The 23,969-nt window shown below is 50.5% G+C and overlaps 1 protein-coding gene across 3 annotated transcripts in view; it reads left to right on the plus strand.

The window, feature by feature from the left end:
• Nucleotides 1–22,010, plus strand: part of NMNAT2 (nicotinamide nucleotide adenylyltransferase 2) — a 180,601-nt gene extending 158,591 nt beyond the window's left edge. For all 3 annotated transcript variants that reach the window (XM_072945963.1, XM_072945964.1, XM_072945966.1), the window contains 4 exons: nucleotides 3,729–3,805; nucleotides 17,435–17,536; nucleotides 17,679–17,746; nucleotides 21,131–22,010. In XM_072945963.1, the coding sequence (XP_072802064.1) occupies nucleotides 3,729–3,805; nucleotides 17,435–17,536; nucleotides 17,679–17,746; nucleotides 21,131–21,233 (350 nt within the window). In that variant the 3' untranslated portion in view covers nucleotides 21,234–22,010. The remainder of the gene's footprint in view (nucleotides 1–3,728; nucleotides 3,806–17,434; nucleotides 17,537–17,678; nucleotides 17,747–21,130) is intronic.
• The last annotated feature ends 1,959 nt before the right edge of the window (nucleotides 22,011–23,969 follow it).

A 23,969-nucleotide genomic window follows, 5' to 3' on the forward strand; every position in this document is an offset into this window, starting at 1 on the left:
TCCAGACACTGTGCCTGAGGCAGAAGGGCCCCCCCCCCCCGCCTTCCTCACCAGAGGGCTGGTTCCAGGGCAGCCTGGGCTGGAGACTAACACCTGGACCGTGTGTGTGAGGGCCGTGAAGGCTGGGGCCAGAGCAGGAGGAGGCGGATTACCCGGAGCTGTCAGGACGGGAAGGAGCTGACCCCCATGGAAGACAGAGGCAAACCAGGAAACAGATCTTTCCAAGGTTCCAGAGTAGGTTAGAGACACCAGTGTCTGAAGCTGGGGAAAGGGCAGACAGACAAGACTGGAGCTGGAGCTGATGCAGGTAGCCGTTGACAAGGGGGGTCAGTGACAACGGGAATGCTTGCATTTCTTCGATGAGGGGCAGCCTGAGGTCCAGCAGACATGCTCAGTCTTCAACTTCCAGCTGCAAAGACACTCCAGGACCCCCTCGTGGATCCTCTGTCCCGGGGTGAAGGTGTGGGGCTGCACCTGGGCACCGGGCTCTCCCGGGGGAACTGGCAGGCGTGACGGCACTTCAGGGGCTTCCCTGGGTCTCGTCCTCTGATCCCAGGTGCACCTGAGTTGGCTCATACTGGTTTGCTAGAACCATCTGTAAAATTTTGGGAAATTTTACCAACCAGTTGTTAAATGCAGCCAATACTAAAACTACTAAAAAAAATTAAATTAAATTAAATTAAGTAGCAATTAAATATATTGCATTAAAACCAAAGGTAATAAGTACTCAAAACTCCTCACTTCCTAATTCTTTTATTAAGTTTTCATAGCCTTTATTTACCAGGACATTGCTGTCTGAGGGCCACAGGAAAGGGCGCTTGCCTTTCTGGTTGTTCCCCAAAGCAGGCAGGAGCGTTTGACTCCAGGTTCCCCAACACCCAAGAGCCCTGCCCTCCCGCTTCCCTGCGGCTCCACCCCTGGCCAAGAACTGCCTTCCCAGGAGAAGTCTTTCCTGACCAGCAGAGCGGTCTTCAGACTTTCAGCTGTATTCCAGTGTGTATTTTTCTCCAACCCCTTGTTCCAGAAAGAATGTATTGTGGCCAAGCTTCAACTGGGACCTCGGCTACCGTCCCAGCGCCCAGGGCCAGTGTATCAGGCTGTCCCGCCCCGGGGAGCTCCCCTCCTACAGGGAGGCCGTGTGACAGGTGCTTGCCTGGCCACACTCCCTGTGCCCCCCCACCCCACGGCCTCTTCCTCTGCGGCCTTGTGAGGGGCAGGCCTAGCCCCAGCCCCCTCTTGCTTACCCCTCTTTCAGAGAGTGGACGGCTGGGTGGCCACAGCTGTCTGGATGGACTCGTGGCCTGGGGACGGGGGGTGCAGGTGGCGGCTGCCTTGCGTGCCGTGGGAGCTGGGAAGGGCCGTGGGGCCTGGGGCTTCACACACCCAGGATTCCTGGGAGGAGCGTGTGACAGGAGGCCACAGTTCTGGCTCCAGGTCCTGGGTTCTGAACTGGGGAAGGAGGTGGGACCCAGCGGAGGTGGGAGGGAGCTGCCCAGCCTCCAGACCACGGTGCTGGGAGGCCCTCTGGCTCACCCGGCCCCTGTTGAAATCCGCTTGCACACTTCACAAGAAGGAAAAGCCACTTCTCCCAGCTCAGTTAGCATCCGCGACTCCACTTCCACGTCCTTAACGGGCTGACCGCTCCGGGGCCTGCCCCCGACCCAGGGCTCGCGGGCTGGGTTTCAGCTCCTTAGTCTCATACTGCAAGCCGGAGAAAGCACTGCTGCCCTCCAGCGGCCACACGTGGGATCAAGCCCTACTAGGGCCTCCGGTCTGTGACAAATTCCTCTGTTTCAGTCCTGCAAGCAAAGGTGGAAACCCCACTCTGACTTGCTCTGCTTTGGCTTTAAAAATAACCCTGCATTTTACTCAAGTGGGAAAGTGAGGCTCCGGCTTGGGAATAAGAGATTCATTTCCAGGGCTGTCGAGCACAGTTTCTCAGCCACGGCACTGCTGACACCGGGAACGGGATAGCCCTTTGCTGCCGGGGCGGCCGTGAGCGGCGTGGGCAGCACCCCTGCCCTCCCAGCGCTAGGTGCCAGCAGCGCACCCTCCCTCCAGCTGTGACAACCGAAAATCTCGCCGGACATCGCCAAATTCTAGAGACAGAATTGCCTCCGTTGAGAACCACTGATGTAGGAAAAGCTGAGGGCACACCCTCTGGACACAGCCACCTAACTGAACTCTTAGGCACATGGCTATAAAGCTTCAACCTTTCAGCAGAAAACTGACCTGGAACTCTGGGTGGTTCCGAGTAGGGGGCAGGGAACAACAGGATCCCAGAGTAAGCCCGGTCCAGCTCCTCTCAGCCATCCCAAGGCTGGTTCACCTCTGCAGGTGGCCTGACACGGAGCGAGGCAGATGCCACTGACCGGGGTGGGCAGTCCCCCAGGGTCTTCCTGCTGCAAGAGCAGAGGCTACAGCGTCCATCCCGACTGCCGTCCCAGAGCACCCAGGAGGCTCTTAGACAGCCTGTCTGCATGGCCTCAGTGGTCAGCATGTCTGTTGTTCCCTCATTTAACATGTCCAGAGCAGCTATGATGTGCAGGTCACTCTGCCAGGCCCGGGGGAAATAAAGATCAAATGAGGTCCCTGGGCGTAAACAGATCATTAGACGACAGTGTGATGTGGAGGAGAGGGGAGAGGAGGGGCTGCAGGATATTTAGGAGTTCAGGCCCCAGTGCTCCATGGGGCGCCCCGAGGATGGGCTGCCCAGACCTGGGACAGTGAGATGTTGGCACTGTCTGTCGTCAGCCCGGCAGCCTTCCACTGAGCCTGCCGCAGGGGCAGGCTCGCTGTCTGAAAGTCCTTGTCGGGTCTCAAAGCTAGTCACAGGGTCTGAGTCAGCCTCAGGGCCCAGGGCGGCAGTGGTCTCCGGAAGGTCAGCGGAGGGCTGTCTCACTGTTTCAGGCAAGAGACCCACAGCCACAGCCTCTTGCTGGAAGGGCCTGGGGTGCCTGGGACCCAGACCCACCACGGAGCCACGCCCCAGGTGGAGGTCTCTCCCCCCGTGGCTCCGAGACCCCCAGGATTCTTTTCTCCCCTGTTGCTCGGTTTTCATGCCCGAGTCAGTCTGCTGCCTGTCTTAAACGACAGTGGCCTCGCTGGGATAATTCAGAGTGGGCTTAATGAGGGAAGAAAGACAGCTGGCAAGCAGAGGCGCGCCCGGGAGGCAGGAAGGTGGTGGGGGCAGTCTGGCTTCTCAAGCCCTTTGCCGAGGACAGAGGCCACGTGAAGAGAGGACATCCGATGAGCGGAGCTGCCCCGGGTGCACTCCGTGTCTCCTGCCCCCACTGCGTGGGCACTTGTGACGCAGACCAACCCCGGCTGACGTGCCGCGGCGGGGGAGCTGAGCTCCACTGGCACTTCAGTTTGAAATGGAGCAAGAGAGAGGCCCTCAGACCTTAGACAAAGCACATGGCCGGCTCAGTCTCTGTTTGGGTGGCCAGCCATCCTGGTTTAGCTTGAAAACCTGTCCTGGAAACTCCTCCGTACCAGCCAAGCAGAACAATTAGTCTCTGTCTCTGCTCCATTCTCCCCGAATGGGATTCATCCCGCAGGGATTGAGGGTGGTCTGTAAAGGAGCCTGGTGGCGGGGTGCCCGGAAGAGCTGGGCTCTGGTGCCCCACAGATGGGACCCTTCTGTGTTCACTGGGGGAAGAGGGCTGAGACAAGCATTTCCCAGGCCTCCACTTACTCCCTTGGCAAACTTTGTTCCCCCTCCCCAGAGCTGCGGATCTTGCTGCTGTGCGGCAGTGACCTCCTGGAGTCCTTCTGCATCCCAGGGCTCTGGAACGAGGCAGATGTGAGTAGCAAGGTTATGGCCTGGCGCACAGCTGGCGTGGGGAAGGATGGAGGGGCACTCAGCTCTGGCTTCTGGTCTTCCCTCCCGTCCCCGCCTCCCTGCCCAGCGTGAGCCTCCCATCTCCTGTGAGCTCCCAGGAGGCCAATCCATTCATATCGTGATGGAGGAAAATTCTCACCCACCGCAAGCTTTATCTCCTGCTGTATTTTTGCACTCACTCCCCTTCACGCTTGCTCCCGGGAAGCCCCTGGGAGGAAAGCAATCTGGGTCATAGAACGCCTTCTCCTAGTGGTGCTTGGGGTGGTGTGTGCTGGTGAGGAGGGTGGGGGAGGGAGGCAGTTTTTAAAAGCCGTGGCCCCTTTTGAGATTATTGTGTGTTTTGTTTTCCTGTGATTCTTTTGAAGAGGTTGTAAATATCAGCTTAGAATCCCCTTAACAAGAGAAAAGGGATCAAGAGGGGAGAAGTTAATGGCAAAGGTCAGGAGGAGTCTTCTGGCAACTGACTTGGGATAGAAGGAACCAGGAGGTCAAACCTGTACCCTTTAGAAACTCAGTGGACATCTTTCGTTACCAGCTCTGACTGGGATGGTCCTTAACTGGCTGATTCTTAGGTCACTCACCCTTCAGACATACATTCATTTTTGTTCTTAATTCATTGATTCATTCATCTGACGGCCAAAACCAGTGCCGGCTCCCAAGCCCACAGCCCTGTGAAAGTTGGATTCTCAGGGCGTACATTTCAGACCCAGTACTTTTTCATTACTTGCTGTGTGACCCCCATGCAAATCACTCAACTCCTTTGGGCCTTGGTTGCTTTTTTAAATCTGTAGAAAATTATCTGCAGCATTCTGAGGTTTTAAAGAAATACACAGTGCAGTCCCTGCCCCCAAGTCTTAAGTGGCAAGATGTCTGCATATGAAATTTTTTCATGTACATATATGTCTCTGAAGAGACAGAGCAAGAGAGAAACTTCAGGATCAAACTCAAGATTCCGGTTCGGTTCCAGTGCAGCTCATGACAAAATATATTCTGAGCATCAGTTTTTCCCATCTGTAAAATGGGCATCATAATACTACCTATCACATGGGGTTTGGGGAGAATTAAATGAGATCGTCCACGTGCAGGGCTTAGCCTGACCCCTGACACACAGTGACGGACAGGAAATGTTAGTAAGTGAATTTATCTAAATAGACACATAGGTAAACACATAGATGTTCAAGGTGAAGGGCTTAAGTGCGAACATGCTGTGGGACCACCAGGAGGGGAGGGAGAGTTTCAGGGAAGCAAATTAAACTGTGTCGGCCTTTCGTCTCCACCCCTGAACAATTTCCTGCAGGTGAAATTTTAAACCTCCTTTCGGTCCTGGATTAAGAGGCTTAATTAACTTTTACTTTCCTCTCTACTTCCCAAGTTGCTTTGAAAGTAAAAAGCAAGGCGGGCAAAGTTCTGTACAAGATTTCAGCAAAGCTCTTTCAAGAATCCAGGCAAATCGGGGCAGTGGCCCAAGGGCCCATCCCGTGGGGAGGCCCTGGCAGCCCGGGAGGGATTGAGAGGCAGGCGGTCAGCAGCGACAGCAGCCCGAAGGGCCTCTTTGCTAAGTGTGGCGTGTGATGTGCGCCTCTCAAGGGCAGACCCCAGCTTTGTGGGGCCTGAAACTGACACAACTGGGGGCCCCTGCAGCACGGCCTGTCCCTCCCTGTTCCTCCCAGAGAGACTGCTGCCTGCAGGGCCTCTAACTTCTCTCCAAAGACTGAGCATGAGGTTGTCAGATCCGACATTTAGAGACCAGAGAGGGGGAAGGGTATAGCTCGAGTGGCAGAGCGCATGCTCAGTACGTGAGAGGTCCCGGTTCAATCCTGGTACCTCCTCCAAGAGGCAATCAACGAAGAAACCTAATAAGCTGCCCCTCTGAATGCAGATAACGCACACAGAGACCAAGGGGAAGAGCCCAGACCGCTCCTCTTCCGCTCGGTCCCTGCTACTGAAGGGATGTGTTGGTTAAAATAGAAAATTTGAGAAACCGATAGCCGTTGATTTACTGGGAACGTGACAGCGGAGGTGGAGTGAGACCCTCACCTATTCAACCAAGTTCCCACTGCCAAGTCCCCCTGGAGATCAGAGCGCCCAGCCTGGCTGCTCCCAGAGGCACGCCGCTCCAGACCAGCGGGGACCCCACACCTCTCCTGTTCAGGGCGGTGAGAATTGCAGTCCACAGCACAGGCAGCAGGGGGTGTGGGGGAAGCAGACCCTCAGGGACTTTCTAGAGCCTAGAGCTCTACCCGCCCTGCACCCCCCGACCCCCGCCATCCCCCTGCCCATTGCTCGGTTCCCTAATTCAACCCACACCCGGTCTGTGGGGTCCTTAGAATCGCTACAGCCAAAGGAGAAGCAACAACAATCCAGGCGCCTTTTCCTTACATAACGAGCGTGCATCTCAGGCCACAGCAGAAGTGTGCCAGAAATATCACAGTTAATTTATTTAAATCAAATTAAGATTCAACTCCAAGTCACTATCCCACAGGGACCATGGGAAGTTAGTCTCAGTCATCACTGACTCGCAGGACCTGGGAGGCCCTTTGGGCTCTGAGCACAAAGACCCGTTCACCGCGGTCGCCACAGGCACCTCCCTGGTCAGGGCCTCCGCGGTCCCCTGAGGAGGGTGGCAGGCAGCCCCACGCCCACCTGGGAAACCCGGTGCTGGGCCCCACCCACGGCCGTGGCTCTGTTTCCTTGTGAGGCTTTGCCATGAGGGTGCTGTCCGGGAGGGAGGGAGGGCGGGACAGGTTTCACAGACCTCTGGTTTCTTTCTACGTGGAAGGGGGGACAGCTGAACCTCTTCTTTCTGGTCTGAGATAGATTATTCCATTCCCGATTTTCTCTCCCTTCTCAGGACACCTGGGGAAATCTCCTTAGTGTGTTTAAAGCCACTGACTTCAAAATATTCTGTTTTCTGCCCCGCAAGTTCTTCTCCTAAAGGATCTGGTTCTCTGCCTGAAATAGGGTGGGGATTGGGCACAGGTGGATATAGAGGCCAGAAACTAGCAAGTAACAGTGAATTATTCCACTGTCCTTATTTGGACAAGGTTGGAGCTCAGGGTCTAGAAAAGGAAGGTCTTTCTTTCAAGACTGGTACAGAGGGAGCCCTGCTGATTCTACCAGAAGGTCCTACCCTCTGGAGTTCGCCTGGAAGCAGCCCATTTTAAGGATCTCAGCTCCTAACCATGAGGTTACCAGGCGTGAGGTATGTGACTCCTGCCTCTGTCCCAGGTCTCATTCATTTATTCAACCCTGTATCAGAACACATTTCTCTTTATTACCTGGTGTCCCAAGTGAAACTTGCTGGCCACAGACCTGTGCTCAGTGACCATGAGCCCGAAAGCCCCGAATCTGCCAATGATGGGACAGGAAGGCGGGGAAGAGAGCCAGGTTTCTCGGACAAGCCCTAGGCCCTTGCTCCGCATGCCCTCCGGTCCCCCGTGCCTTCTCCAGAATCCTCAGAACAAAGCAGGAGAGAAGCCACCAGTTCAAACAGGTCTGGGGAGAAATCAGAGTCCTTCCGCCTTCTGTAAAGGGCGCTCAGTGAGGGCTGGGGGGCAGCAGAGCCCCCGCCCCACCCAGGCTGGGAAGCAGCTGGGACGGACAGTCTGTCCTGCAGCAGCGCTGCCAACGCCTCTTTCGGCACAATCACATACTCTCCGCTGAGTCAGCCTTGCTCTTCCTCTTACTTTGACTTCCTGGACCTCTGCTCTCCATCCAGAAATCTAATTACACGACTAAAGGAACCCCCGCCTTCACGCAGATACCTCCCTTGGGTATTTCCTAACAGGCACAGAGATCCATTAGCCCACAGTGAATTCTGACCTCTGACCAGTGATACAACCCTCCCCTTTACATTCCATGGGGAGAAAACTCCCTACGTATTCATCCAGTTTCTCTCCGCAAAATACAAAAGAGCTGCTTGTGTGGCCTGGCAGTTGGCATTTTTATTTTTCATTCCCGAGAAAGACCAAGGTCCAGTTTCCTGGACCAGCCTTGGAGATCAGGACCCAGTCCTTCCAGCCCATCCCATTCCCAGACTTTGCGTTAGAACTAGTCTTCCCCGGGAGACCTGATCTTTGCTGTCCTGTATCCTGACACCAGCACAGAGGCGGGTATCCAGGCACGGGCCAGGACCTGTGGGAAATCAAGGCAAAGCCGAAGGGTCAGCCGTGGACGGATTTGTAGAGCAGGAAACTCTTACACTCGCTCCCTTCCCCCCAAACAAAACCCTTTGTCTAGGGATTTATGCTGCCAGATGCTCTGCCCATCATATTATAATGGAAGGCAGTCCGGCAAATTAATTCTGATTCAAGCATTCTTTCCTTCAATCAATCTTTCAACTCACCCTGGGTGCCCAGTGTGAACATAAGCCCATTATTTGTCTTGGTGGCGCTGGCAATCTAAAACAATCTTGTTTTTTATTCTGTCAATTCTTTCTATTACATGAAGTAAAACATGTAAAAAGTTTAGACGAGTTCTCGAGCCTAGTGAGCATTCAGTAAATGTTGGCAGTTAGTCACTCATTGATTTTAAAATATTTACTGAGTACCTGCCATGTGCCAGACACTGTTCTGGGGCTGGAGGAACACAGAAACAAAACAGACAGAGTCCCAGACCACTGTGCACGTTTACTTTCTAGTGGGAGAGACAGGTAATAAACGCTTTTCTTGTTTCTCGTGGATTATTTCAGTCGACCCTGCAAAGTGGAATCTTGGTTCCCATTTATGACGTGGAAACCAGGGCTCACATGGATTTTGCCTTGTTCAAGACCACTTAGCTACTGAACAACAGAGCAGGACTTGGCGTACTTTCAGGTCCCTAATCCAGATAAAAGAGACAAGTGGGAAGTGCTACCCCTGGTCACAGGGGGGTAGCACTTGAGCTGGACTTCGAATGATGGGCAGGACTGGGTTACGTGGGTGCAAAGAGTAGGGCTTTGGGGGTTTGGAGAAGGCTATAAAAGATCCAGTGGTGGGAGTAAGACCTTCCGGGAAGATGGCTCTGGTCGGCTGAAATAGAAGGTTTATCCTGGTCTTTATCTGGGAAGATTTGACTTTTCAGCAAGCAGGCAAAATTATTCAGTTTAACGATTAATTGTTATTAGCTGCTTGAAAACCGTATTTTTGTTTTAAATGAGCAAGGGTTGGTACTTAACTCAAAGGATCGAAAACTTAACGTTGGAGCATGAGGCAGCAGAGATGGGCCGATGAGGACATTGCTCTTCCTCTCTGCCTTTCTGTTTGTGCTTCTCCGAGCCCGGCATTCCGCAGGCTGGCTCTGACTGGCCGCAGTCTACATTTCTCCAGCCAACGGGGCATGGGCTAACTGCTTCCTACATCCACCAGCTATGGGAAAAGCACCAAAGAAAGCAAACAGAGGAAGAGCCGGGGGCACTGGCCACTCCAGGAGAAATCCCAGGGCTCCCGGACAAATGGAACAAAGACAAACATTTGGTTTTTCAGGCTCAGATGGTTTTTATCAGACAGCCCAGCCCCAGCCAGGAAGCCCGGTGGACACTTCCACCCTGGGGATTAGGGCCCCGCACTAAGCCCCGTGCCGCGTTCTCAGCGCAGGGGAAGGAGGCTGAGCCCCGGCCGTGGGAGCTCTGGTTCTCCTGTGAAAGGCACTGTTGGTTTGGTTTTCAGGCTTTTGATCTGAGTCTGGAATCCCATGCCTTCCCACACCCCCAGGCAAACTGGAAGTGGGAGTGGGGATGATTTCCTCTGGGAAACCCCTCTGAAGGACCATTCCTTATTTGCACTAAGAGAGCCATCCTGGAATGCATTCCCGCCTTGGCCCTGACTTCCTTCCAGAGAGGAGCAGGGGCCAGGACCAGGGAGGAGGATGCGTTCCTGAGGCGGGTGGGGTATGTTTCAGAAGCCCCTCACCTGCTGCGTGGATGGGCTGCTCTGTGCATCTTTTAATCTGCTCAGAAGTACACAAAATTTTGTACTCCAGGGGGCGATGTAGAGTAACGAACTAAGGCCCTTGCTCACAATAAGCCTGGAGAAAAAATACATATATTTTTTCAGACCAAAAAAGCTTCAAGTCTCTAAAATGTGAGACCTAAAAATGGATCTAGAAGAGGTGTGATGTGATGGGAAGAGCCTTTAAAGCAGGCTAGGAGGGATTCCAAATCACTTCCTGGCTGCGCAGCTCAGACTAGTTGCTGAATCTTAACTGGGTCATGGTTTCCCATCTATGAAATGAGAACTCAAGTACATGGCTCAGAAGATCGTTGTTGTAAGGACTGACTGTGATAATAAATAAGGCTCCTAGTATCGTGCCTGGTGCATAGCAGGCACCGTAACAATATTGCTTCCCTTTTTGCCGGTAGTCACCTGTTCAGCCCTGAGTATCTTCTTCTGGAGAAGAAACGCAAGTGAGTCTGAGTAACTCATGTGCTGTAAATAGAAGGAGGCCTGCCTGGGAGAGATGGTCAGGATTCTGCATCCTGATCTCAGAGTGATTCTACAGAGGGTCTCACCAGTTAGATTTGCCAGGGCGGGTCAGTTGGAGACTGGATTCTGTTGCTAACAGAAGTCGAGCCCTCTGTTTAAAATACTCTAATAGCTTCTCTTTACAGTTGGAATGAACGTCATCTTTATCATGAGCTGGCCCTTGTCTACTTCCCCTGCCTCCCTGTGCTCCAGTTCCTCCTGGTTTCTTTATTTGAGCAGTTTTCCCACCTCAGGGCCTTTGCACTAGCTGTGGCCTCACTGGGAATGCTCTTCCCCCAGCTATTCTATATCTGGCCCCTTCTTGTTATTTAGGTTTTGTCTTAAAAGTCATTTTGGTTTACATTCAATGTTGTACTAACTTCACCTGATGTTTTCTTATTTACATATTTTTAAAATTTTTTTTTATTGAAGTATAGTCAGTTTACAATGTTGTGTCAATTTCTGGTGTATAGCACAATACTTCAGTCATATAGAAACATACATATATTTGTTTTCAGATCCTTTTTAACCATAAGTTACTACAAGATATTGAATATAGTTCTCTGTGCTATACAGTATAAATTTGTTTTTATCTATTTTATATAAAATAGTTACTATCTGAAAATCTCAAACTCCCAGTTTATCCCTTCCCACCCCTTCCCCCACCCATAACCATAAGTTTGTTTTCTATGTCTGTGAGTCTACTTCTGTTTTGTAAATAAGTTTGTTTTGTTTTGTTTTGTTTCGTTTTAAGATTCTGCATATGAGTGATATTACATGGTATTTTTCCTTCTCTTTCTGGCTCACTTCACTTACAATGACAATCTTCAGGTCCATCCATGTTGCTGCAAATGGCATTATTTTATTCTATTTTATGGCTCAGTAGTGTTCCATTGTGTAAATATACCACAGATTCTTTATCCAATCATCTGTCGATGGACATTTAGGTTGTTTCCATATCTTGGTTTTGGTAAATGGTGCTGCTGTGGACACTGGGGTGCATATGTCTTTTCGAATTAGAGTTCCCTCTGGATATATGCCCAGGAGTGGGATTGCTGGATCACAGGGTAAGTCTGTTTTCAGTCTTTTGAGGAATCTCCATATTGTTTTCCATAATGTCTGCACCAACATGTTTATTTGTTGATGATCTCTCCCTGTGGAAGGTAAGCTCTGTGGGCACGTAGACTTGTCTGTCTTGTTGGGCAACATGGGGACAGTTCGTCACATACACTCAGTGGAAGCTTGCTGAATGAAAGAATGTTAGGGTACCTGGGAACAGCTTGTTTGGCGGAGCCTCCACCATGAGATGTGACCTAAACTTTTACTAGTTACCCGTAAGATGTTAGTGACTGCACAATGTTAGCTGCTTAAGAGTGACCTGCCCTTATCCTTCAGAGCAGTACATTTGAAATAATCATTTGTTTAATGTCTCTCATTAGAGAGTGTTTGATCCAAGAGATGAAGCCATGTCTGTCTTGCTCAGCCTTGTGTCCCTGGTGCCCAGGAAAGTGCCTGGCTAGTACCACAGGGCATCCTCCCACCCAGAGGATCCCTGAAACCCAGAAGGGCAGGTCTTGAAATTCAGCCTCCTGGAGGGATGGTGAGAAGTCCACATTCCTTCTGAGAGACTGGCCGCCCAGTTGCCATGAGTGCTGTATCTCCCAAGGCCAAGTTGCTTCCTGCCTCCACATGTCTCATATCCTTTCCTCAGATTCCCCACATTTGAGGAAGCAGAATCCGCGCCCTCCCACTTCCTCTCTCCATCCCCCCCACTGCCTCCCCTGGGCAGCCTCTGACCAGAAGATGAAAAGATACGATCAAAGCTGTGCCTGTGAGCAGGAAGCTGAAGCAGGATGAATGTCACAGATCCCCCCACCTCTGAGACACGACAGAGGCCAGAGCTACAGTGAGAGGCCACTGTCTACTGTGGTGGGGAGAAAGTGGTACCCCGATCCTGTTCACTGTGGTGTGACAAAATGAGGTCACAGTGGTCCCCATCAGGGGAGGGGCTCGGCTTCGCGGGCAGGGAGAGCTTGAGGAACCCTCTGTTTCCTGGGGTCAGACATCTGCCCTCCCCACCCTCTCTCCCCAGGGAACGAGGTGGGTGTCCTCATTTCTGCTGGAGTCCCCAGAGGTGCTCATCCCACGAGTATCTCATTTTTGACTTCATCCCAAACCAAAGAGTATTGGCAGCTTAAGCAACTGCCTATATGACTTAAAAGGACAATTTTCCAATGGTGGGTGCACACCAGGGGGGGTTAGGGAGCTTTGTAAAGGGAGAGGCTCCAGCCCACTGCAGACGTGTCATGTCAGAATCCCTGGGGTGAGACCCAGAGGAGCTGTGGTTATTGTTATTGTGGTAGTTACTGTTTTTAAAGCTCCACCCCCCCCCCCAGGTGATTCTACTGATCAATCAGATGAAGTTAGAAGTTAGGGAACCTGCAGAAGTAAGATCACCCTTGCTTTTCACTGGGACCTAAAGTCTCTTTAGGGCCACTTCCGTGGGTCTCCCATGGCTCCCATTAGGTGCTACGGGCTTCCTACCAGGTCCTGAGGTGGGGAGGGTTTACCAGCTGACTCGGGGACACCTGCCGGAGGAGACTCTGTGGGACTCCACTGACTCAACAGCGTACACTGAGGATGTACGATGTGCCAGGCTCTGTCCACCTGGGAACGTGGCAATGAAGGAAACACGCAAAACTCCCTGTCCTCATGAAGGTTACCTTTAGAAGGGAGAGAGAAAGAGACAAAAGAAGGTTAAACAGAAAACATATACAAGATGTTGGAGACAAATGCTCCAGGGTGAGGGTAGTGAGGGTGTGGAGAGGGTGGGGGTCTATAGGTGCACAGATGCGGGCTCACGTAGCGTGGCCAGAGGAGGTCTCGCTGAGAGGGCGATGGTTACATGAAGGGTTCTGAGCCGAGGAGCAACATGATTTGACTGTTATTTTTATATTATTGGTCTCCCTGTTGGGAATAGACTGCCAAAGGCAAGATCAAAACAGGGAAACAAGAGAAATCCGAGTGAGAGAGGATAGAGATGAATTAGTTTGCAGTTGCTGCAAACTTGGTGGCTTAAAACTACACTGATTTAATTGACGCAACATTGTAAACTGACAATACTTCAATTATATATCATATGATTAAATATGATAATATATATTACACCAATTTATTCTCTTACACTTCTGGAAGTCAGAAGTCCGAAATAGGTTTCACTGGACCAAAACTAAGTTGTTGTCAGGGCAGAGGGTCTGGGGAGAATCTGTCTCCTGGCCTTTGCCTTTCTTTGAGAGCTACATTTGTCGCATTCCTCAGCCCCTTCTCCGTCTTCAAGGCCAACAATGTAGCGTCCTCTCTGCTACATCTTCACACCACCTTCTCTCTCCTGTGTTAGATCTCCCTCTGCCTTCTTTTTGTAAGGACACGAGTTACTACATTAGGGCCCACCTCCATCACCCAGGATAACCTCAAGATTCGTAGTGTGATCATATCTGCAAAGTCTCTTTTGCCACGTAAGGTAACATTCAATAGGTTCCAGGGATTAGGAACCTGGATGTTTGGGGAGGGGGCCATTACTTAACCTACCGAAGGAGGCTTAGACCAGGTAGAAGTGATGGAAATAGTGAGAAATGAGAGGTTCTTGGATTTGTTTTGAAGACCAAGTTGATTGGGTTGCTGCATGGATTAGATGTGGGATATGAGAGAAAGGGATGAATCAAGGAAGATGCCAAGGCTTTGGCCTGAGCAGTTGGAGAGAGTTTCCATTCACTGAAATGAGAACTGTAGGAGACTACTGGAAAAGCATCTTGGTGTGTGTGGCGGGGGCGGAGGGGCGGTAGAGGGGATTGATTGATGGATGTCAGAGGGTTCAGGGGCTTGTGGACGTATTAGGTTTGAGATATCTCGTCCAAGTGGGCATGTTGGAAAGGTCACTAGGATGTATGAGTTCAGGAGAGAAGTCTATGCTGGAGATAATAAATTTGGGAGCCTTTCGTGTGTCTTTAAAGCCCTGAAATGGAATGAAATCTTTAAAGGTAGGTGTACAGAGAAAAGACAAGAGGTCCAGGGACTGAGGCCGGGGGAACTCCAGTCATTCAAGACTGGGAGCTGAGAAGGAACCAGCATGAGGAGCCCACAGAAGAGCAGCCAGCGAGGTGGGAGGGCGATCAAGGGAGGGTGGATCCTGGAGGCCAGGTGAAGACAGGAGGCAGAGAATGGGGGTGCGGGTGGGCAGGACAGCTAAGCCCCTGGAGGGAGATGGGTACCTATGGGACGGAGGGCACACCTCACCAACTCTAGCACCTGGCACCACCCCCACCCCAAACACATACCCACACGAACACCCTCCAGGAGGAAATTCAAGCCCATGCCCTCGGGTCCGGTCAAAGGAGCAGAAAAGGTCAGCTGTCGCTGGTCCAAACCCCTGCAGAGATGCCAGCTGGATGTGGTAAAGCTGTGTGTCTTGTCTTGTGGACCTGTCTCCTTCTCCCCATCTGTGCTTCCTAGGCGGCAAGTCTGCCACCTGTTTCTGGAAAAGGAATCTGTCTCCAACAGCGAGGTGTCCCTCGGCCTGCCACCCATGGAGCAGCCCGCGCTGTCACTGACTGGCCGCTCAGGTCATTAGTTCCTGAGTAGAAAGCAGCAGGTGCACTGATGTGGCCCGCTGGGCCGTCCCCCCCGGTGAGGGCTCCCGCCACTCTGAGCCATTGCTTTCATGCTTTAAACTAGAATGCTCACTTTAAATGACCCCATTATTTCACACATCATATATGAAACTTCCATCAAATTCTCAGGATCCAATTGAATTCACATCCTACGTTATGCAGTTGACAGCAGGGGTCTGAAACATCTGCACAGCCAGTTGAGGAACCTCCGTGTCCACCCGCTCAGATGGATTCTCCTCCCTTCTCCTCCCATCCCCTGCACTTCCCTTCCCTCCTCTTCTCTCCTCTCCTGCCTTCTCCTTTCTGTCTCTTTTGCCATCCTAACAGTCCCCCTGGAGTTTTAATTCAGCACTTAGATCACTGGCTCTCAAACTTGGCTGCTCATTGGAATTAAAACCTAGGGAATAAAAACAAAATATTGATGCCTGGGCCCCATTCCCAGGGACTCTTATCTAATTGATCTTGGGTCTGAGCTGGGCTTTGGGTTTTTTTTTAAAGCTCCACAAGGGAGCCGCACGACGTGCAGCCAAGTTTGAGCACCAGTGTCTTTGATCACCTTCTATGTGGTGAGTCCCAGCGCAACGTTCTAAATTCTGTGGCAGGAGGAGGTGGGTCTACCTCCAGCTCTCTGCCCTGCCTCTCCCTAATGTTCCTGGGGCCAGTTATGGGATCTGAATGCCACCGATAAATGCAGCATGTTGTGTAATGTTCTGTATCTTCCAAATGGCGTGATCCAGTGGGGGCTCTGATACTGTACACCCAGCTCTTAATTTCTCTCCACAACTTCCTTCCTGGGGCACCTTCAGCCAGTGTTTCACTGCAGCTCTAGCTCCAGGTGTAAGCAATGGGAGAAGCAGGGTAAAGGCGGGTGGAAATAGCCAAGGGCACTCACGTGCGCACACACACAATCAGTGAATCGGGCTTAGGAGTGGGATTATGCTGGGACAGAAATCCTCTGATAGGGAAGACACGGCCATCGTGCTCCATAATGTGTTTTTGTGGCACTTGTTTGGAGAATTATTAGGAAGAACCTGTTTGTTTGGGTTTTTTTGCCCCTAGAGCATGTCTTGCTCAATGAGCTGCACTGCTCAGAAGCAGCCTGCCTTTCCCCATCTTCTCCCTCCCTCTGGGATCCTTAATTGGCAAGATCTAAACAGTAATATGCCCAGACTAGACACAAGTCTATTAAATGTCTTAACTCTCAGGCTCTTTGAACATAAAAATTGGCACAACTTTCCAGAAAGCAGCTTGGTGATATGTCTCAAGAGCTTGAAGTATGTCCAGGTCGTATCCTTTCATCCAGTTATTTTACTTCCTATCCTAAGGAAATAACCCAGAGATGTGGTAAAAGATTTATGTATGGAGATCTTCAACAAAGTGTTGTTAGAACTGCAAAAAATCAGAAGTAGCTGTACACGCTCTATAATATGAGTTTGGTGTAATATATCATGATATGTCACAGTGCAGGCGGGCAGTGAAATATACAGATTGTCAAAATGTATTTTCCCGTATTTTTTTAACAGTATGAGAAAATACAATATAATGCTAAATGAAAAAAATATGTAGGTACGATGATGAATTTTGCAGTTCAATCCAATTGTGGACACACACACTTATTTGTAGAGAAGAGAACCCTGGACAGAAATACTGAGATGGTAACAGTGATTATCTGGATTGTGTGGTTGTGATTTCTTCCTTTCTTTCCTTCTTTCCTTTCTTTCCTTCCTTTCCTTCCTTCCTTTCCTTCCTTCCTTCCTTTCTTTTTCTTTCCTTCTTTCTTTCTTTTTTCCCCCGAGTTTCCCAAGCTTATGTTGCGTCTGTAATCAGGAAAAAAAAAAAAGCCTTTTTAATGAGAAAGTTTCCTTTCTCATGATGGTAGCAAACGTCTATCAGAGTCTGATTTCAGAAGTGACCCCATGGTAATCCTCCCCCGTCACTGCCTGTGCACGCGCTGTTGCTTTCCAAGCCCTTCCCTGCTCTTCGCTGCCCCAAGTCCCACCGCGGCTCTGCCGTGGCTGAGCCCAGGTAGGTTCCAGCCCCTCTCGGTAGACCAGCTGGGGGTGGGGTCTACTTGCTGGGCAGCTCTGTGTCACCCAAGAGGGTATTTACCAGGTGAGGACCATGTGTCATGCTCTCTTCAGCATTATGAGCTCAACAGGAGCTGCAGGAAATGGCGAGATCTTGCCCAAACACGCAGGAGCGCATTTATTAATTCAGTCCAGAGGTATTTATTAAGTGTCTTCTATGTGCCAGGTGAAGTTTCCACTCATTCCATGAACACTGTTACAGGTTGTTACTTGAAGGAGCTGACTTGATGGGGATAAAAAGACAAGTTTGGGACTAAGGCTTGGGGTTCCAATGGAAGCTAGCTCCACCCTGCTAAGTAGTTGCTTGGTACGGGTTTGGTGTCATGATCTCACCAAGGGCCTCCTTCTCTCTCTCTCTCTCTCTCTCTCTCTCTCTTTCTCTCTCTGTTTCTTCAGATGGAAGTAATCGTTGGGGACTTTGGGATCGTGGTGGTGCCCCGGGATGCAGCCGACACAGACCGAATCATGAACCACTCCTCAATACTCCGCAAATACAAAGTGAGTCCTCCATCTCCCTGCTGGTGTAGTGATGCGACGTGGCCCTTCCCTGGGGGGCCGGGGGCCGGGGGCCGGGGGAGTGAGGGCACAAGGGGGTTCAGTGTGAGGCCCTGGCAACCTGCCTTCTCTGCTCTGTCCCCAGAACAACATCATGGTGGTGAAGGATGACATCAACCATCCTATGTCTGTTGTCAGCTCAACCAAGAGCAGGTACGTTTGACAAACGGCCAGAGACCTCGGTCAAGCTGGCCTACAAGTTTCCATACAACTCAGTCCAAGCTGACCTTAGATTGGCCGACACCTGCTGCCCTCGTATTCAGCCTTCTTTTTGGACTTCATTTATTCGTCACCAGTCATTTACTTTTACAAGGGGCACAGGCCATTGGCTAATTTTAGCTGGTTTGAGGAGGGAAGAGGATGTTTTTAGTTTGGACTCAAATTAGAGTCCAAGCTAGAGTCCAAACTAGACTAGACTAGCTTCCATGAGTATTGTATCAGTAAGGTCAAGTTGTCATAACAAAAAGACCCCCGGCAGTCAGAGTTTTAAATAAAAGAAATGTTTATTCCCCATTTACTGAAGTCAAAAGAGATTGAGTCCCCAGCCTTTTTGATGTGCAGCCTCCCTCTCTGGGTCCACAGCTGCTACGGTGGCTGTTCCTCTTAGCCAGTGGGAAAGGACAAGGATCTGTGTCCTTCAGAAGGTGACCCAAAGTTGCACATGTCACTTCCCCTTCATCCCACCGTCTCAGTCTCAGTCCATGGCCCATGAGGCTGGGAGCAGACTTTATAGCTTGGCAGCCATCTGTCCATCTAAAACTTGGGAGGTTCTACTAAACAGAAGAAAGAGAGAATCGTTGCTTGGGACCAGTTAATGGTCTCCATCACAGCCCCCAAGTGCAAACGTCCATGGAATGGTAAGCTATATGGGGTACAGAGGTCTGGAAGTGCAGTGAAACTAAGAGGCAAGACCACGTAAGTTTAAATGAAAGTTGGGGATGCAGCTGAGTCAGAGGGAGAGTCAATGCAAAGAGAAGACGGATATGGGGAGCATTTGAAATGTATTAACATTTAAAAGAAGGCTAAGGAGCACTCAGAAAGCACCAGCAGAGGTGGCCCTAGAACCAAGGCAGGAGAGGGGACAAAAATGCAGAGCATTGTCATCCGTGTCGCATGTTTCAGAGAAATCAAATTAGCCCAGGATTTTAAAAGGTCCACAGGACTGCTTCCCAGGAAGGTGATTACATAGACACTTGAAATGGCAGCATCAACTGTGAGGCGAGAGGGAAACCCAGTGACAATGGCCAGTGAGGGGCGAGGGGAAGGCCGTGGCTCCAGACATGGCCGCACAATACAACTGCCATGGAAACGTACACAGCATCACAAATCCCTGTGCCCTGCTCGGCCCCACCGCATCAGAACTTCCGGGGTTTGGGCCGAAGAATCTGGTTCCAGGATGATTCTCATGAAGTTGGGGTTGGCATTAGGAAACCACGGATACAGAACCATGTTTTCAAGAAGCCTCCCTGTCAGCTGGGCAGGGAGGCACTTAGGGACCTAGTCTGCTGAGAGGTCAGGACGCTGTACACATTGAAAAGGCAGTGAGCCAGCCTCTGGGGAGCCCTCACAGTGCAAGGTGTGCACAGACGCCTTTTAGAATCTCGCTGTTTGGAGGAGTAATGAGTTCATACAAACAGCTCCCTGGGGCCTGACATCCCAAGACCATCATGTGCATGAGAATGGGAAGCACAGAGAAATGTACGGCAAGACACGATAGGTCTCCTAGAAGAAAACATAGGCAAAACATCCTCTGACATACATCTCAGCAATGCTCTCCTAGGGCAGTCTACCCAGGCAATAGAGATAAAAGCAAAAATAAACAAACGGAACCTAATTAAACTTACAAGCTTTTGCACAACAAAGGAAACCATAAACAAAACAAACAGACAGCCTACAGAATGGGATAAAATATTTGCAAAAGAGGAGACTTGACAAAAGCTTAATTTCCAGAATATATAAACAGCTCATATACCTTAATAAGAAAAACAAACAACCCAATCCAAAAATGGGCAGAAGACCTAAACAAGCAGTTCTCCAGTGAAGACATGCAAATGGCCAATAGGCACATGAAAAAATGCTCAGCATCGCTCATTATCAGAGACATGCAAATCAAAACTACAATGAGGTATCACCTCACACCAGCCAGAATGGCCATCATTCAAAAGTCCACAAACGAGAAATGCTGGAGAGGCTGTGGAGAAAAGGGAACCCTCCTACACTGCTGGTGGGAATGCAGTTTGGTGCAGCCACTGTGGAAAACAGTATGGAGATTGCTCAAAAGACTGAAAATAGACTTACCCTATGATCCTACAATCCTACTTCTGGGCATATATCCAGAGGGAACTTTAATTTGAAAAGACACCTGCACCCCAGTGTTCATAGCAGCACTATATACAATACCTGAGACATGGAAATAACCTAAATGTCCATCAGCAGATGACTGGATAAAGATGTTGTGGTATATTTGTGGTATACTAGTCAGCCATAAAAAAGAATAAAATAATGCCATTTACAGCAACATGGATGGACCTGCAGATTGTCATTCTAAGCTAAGAAAGCCAGAAAGAGAAAGAAAAATACCATATGATATCACTTATATGTGAAATCTAAAAAAAGGCAAATGAACTTATTTACAAAACAGAAACAGACAGACACAGACATAGAAAACAAATTTATGATTACCAGGAAGGGGAGGGGGTGGCAGGGGATAAATTGGAAGTTTGAGATTTGCAGGTACTAACTACGATATATAAAATAGATAAACAACAAGTTCCTACTGTAGAGCACAGGGAGCTATATTCAGTATCTTGTAGTGACCTATAACGAAACAGAACATGAAAATAAATATCAACTGAATGAATAAGCACGGGAGTAAATACATGTGATGCACAGGGAAAAAAAAAAAAAAAAAGAATGGGAAGCAGCCAGACCAAGACTGGAGCAAAACTGTGCAGAAACCAAAGTGCATGACCGGAGCCCTTCAGTCGCTGGTAGTGCCAGCCTTCCCCCGACCAAGGCTTGTGAGACAAAGAGAAGGCATCAGGGTTTCCAAAGGAAGGAAAGGAAGTGGTCAATGATGAAACTCATTTTCGTGAGACCATGGTGCAGAGAAACACAAAGAAGTAAAATAAGAACAGCTAATACTTATATTTAAATCTAAGTATTATATAAATACAAGTCTACTGCCTGCTTGGGCTTTTCTGAGTGCTCTGTGTAACGACTCATGTCGTCGTTTTAATAACTGAGGTTGGCCCAAATATTGCCCCCATTTTACAGAGGAGAAAACGGAAAAATAGATGGGCTGACACAACTTGTCCAAGGCTCCTCAGTTAGGGAGAAGTGGCAGAGCCGGGATGAAATGGAGCTAGCAGGCTGGGGGAGGATCCTGGGGGCAAAAGGGCTTTTCCGGGCGCAGATGCCATGTACGCAGCCTAAGCGCAGACTGGTAACTGGGCGTTGGGTGGGCGCTTTGCCCTTTGATGCTCCTGCCCTGCTCCGGGAAGGGGTGGCGTCTGATCGCCGTCTCTTCTCGCCCAGGCTGGCCCTGCAGCACGGGGACGGCCACGTCGTGGATTACCTGTCCCAGCCGGTCATCGACTACATTCTCAAGAGCCAGCTGTACATCAACGCCTCGGGCTAGCAGCCACAGGGCGCTCCGCTCCGCTCCACTCTCCCCTGGTCCTCCGCCAACACACCGGCCCCTCCAGCCTCCGTCGTCGGCCCCGTCTCCCTCCTGCCTCCATCTCCTCCTCTTGACTGTTCTCCCCACTTGCTGACTCAAACCCCCACAGTGTGGGGGGCCTGCAGAGAACCACGGCATCCCCTGCTCCGCAGTCATCCTCGGACAAACTTCCCTCTGGTCCCCGGGTGGGGTGGGGAGGGGCGGGCGGGGGAGTGCGCCCGCGGAGGTGTGCTGGCGTCCGTCTCCCAGCATGCTCCCGGGAGGCGGCTCTGGCCCTCGCCCTCCCGGCATGCCCTTTGCCGCAAAGGGCTAACTTTCTTTCTTTCCTTCTTTCTTTCCTTTTCTTTTCTTTTCTTTTCTTTTTGTTTTTTGTTGTCGTTGTTCACTCCTCATAGAACTTGGATCAAATCCGTGTCCGTGGTTCTTTATGTTTGCAGTCTTGATGCATTCCCGTGGTGTTCCTTGCCTTCTGCTAGGAGGCCGCAGCCAGCCTCAGCTCCCGGAAAGTGTGGGAGGGGTAGGCCCAGTGGGCGAGGCTGAGCCACCTCCGCTCTCCCGATGCCCCCCACCCATCCACCCCACCCGCAACACCCGCACAGCAGTCTGGGGTCAAGACTGAGACTTCCATGTTCTGAAACATGGGCTGCAAGTCTGGGGACAGTAGGAATTCCCAGGAGAGTTTGGGTCCATTTCCTTAGTTTCAGAAGGCCATTTTTCCTGATGCTCTGGGCCTGTGATCACGCAGAGCCAGCCCATTCCCATTTCTTGGTGGCATCTGTAGAGTTACTTATTTGGGCTGTGACTGATGGCAGCGTGTGGGTTCCCTGCCAGCCCAGGCATTTCCAAGGGACCTTCAGATCACCGTGGAAGCCCTTGGAGGCCACGCTTAGCCACATTCCTGCCTCTGAGAAGAATCACATAGGCAACACAAGATCCCAATGATGCAGTCCTTTCTGAGATAAAACACGCTAGGAATTCACTCAGTCCTAGAGATCTCTGCTAATTGGGATGATTTATGGCCTGTTTGGCTGGGAAATGTCTCTGTCATAATGCAAGTCCAGGATGACCTAAGAGAAAGCAGTTTGTTTCCCTGATGGGAACTGGTGGCTCTCACCCACTCTAGCTCTGGAAACGCAGGCGCTGCCTGAGGTCAGTTCCTTCTCTAGAAGCCATGCCTCGGCCTTGTTTCTGAGCCCAGCGGCCAGTCATTGCCTGAGGAATTCCGCCCGGCAGGGACATGGGTTCACAGAACAGAGATCTCGGGGGAGTTTCAAGAGCCACTAAACTCTTTCAGCCCTTTTCTCCCCACTTTTCTACCTTCCTCTGCTGCCTTGCAAATAGTTTTGACAGACTCTGTCCTAGTCATTCAGGCCTCATTCGTGTCCTGCTTGGAAAACCAAAAGGAAATTACTCTCTTGTGCCCTGTGTCTCTCATCCAGTCTCTGGCTCTTGGGTTTTGGGGTTTTTGAGGAATGGTCCCTGAACAGTAAGCTAATTTATCAAAATCTAGTCCCAGCTATTGACCCAGGAGGGGTCAGGTGGGATCTGACACCAGGGACGATGCTCTTCGCCACACATTTCACCTCTGTAGCATCCTTCAGTGGCCTCCAGGAAAAGACACTAAACTCAACGGAAGAGTCGCATTGGGGTGGGGTGTGGGGGTTATTCCTCTTGGATTGTGAAAATCATCTCGAAAGGACAAAAGTAAGGTCCTATTCTTGGGTCTCATTGTTTGGCTAAGGATCATGGAATTAAAAACCGAAAAAAACTTTTAGAGATTAATTGATCCCACATTTCTTTTAAAGATGAGGGAGCTGAGAGCCACTGAATTAACTGACTGGTCCAAAGTCACACAGCAGATATAAAGGCTGGCAAAAGGATAATGTTTCCCTCACCTTTAGGTCATCACACCCTTTGTTCCCCATGACACTGACCAGGTGACTCATGATTTTCAGCCTTTACCTGGCATCTTTCTCTTAAATTATGTCTGTCCCAGGTGCTCCCTGCATATGGAATTGTGCTTGCCAGTCCTGGGAGGATGTGGTGGTGAGGAAGGCTGTCGCTAGGTTTCCCTGAGACATCAACAGCTAGAGATCTCAACAACTTGGAGCAAATCCCAGAAGGTGACCCTCTGAATCCAAGAAAGGACTGCTTTGTGGGAAGCAAAGACCCAGAAAGTGCTCAAGATGACACTAGTGCTGGAGAGAAAGACAGAAGAAAGAGCCTTTGTCTAGGCAAGACAGTTATAAGCCAGGAAATGAAACAAACGGAAACAGGGAGCTGGCTTCCCCGGGGAACACACATTTTCAAGGCTATGGAGTTTGTGGATAGCGTTTACTCTGAAGATCCGAGCGAGCAGATCTGAAAAAGACCAGATGTCTTTTGTCTCTTCGGTCCACTCGGACTCTGCTGGGCTCTGTGGTCAAGCCCTGTCTAGTCCACAGCCCCTGGGAGGACCGGGCTGGCTCTGGCATTCAGTGTGGGGGCGGAAGGGTTGGAAGGGAGAGTGGGCTGGGCTAAGGTAAAGAGCAGGCGCAGAGAAGTAGATTTCTAGGAATGAAATGGGGCAGATCTTATCCTGATGAATTACAAGCATAGTGTTAAAATACCTTCTCTTTAATACAAGGAAAAGCGAATCCCCTTTTGGGTAGAATTGTCCATTCCCTGTCCTGTTCCCTTCTTTGTTTGCTAGGG

This window comes from Vicugna pacos, chromosome 21 (assembly GCF_048564905.1).
Source record: "Vicugna pacos chromosome 21, VicPac4, whole genome shotgun sequence".
NCBI classification, from domain to species: Eukaryota; Metazoa; Chordata; class Mammalia; order Artiodactyla; family Camelidae; genus Vicugna; species Vicugna pacos.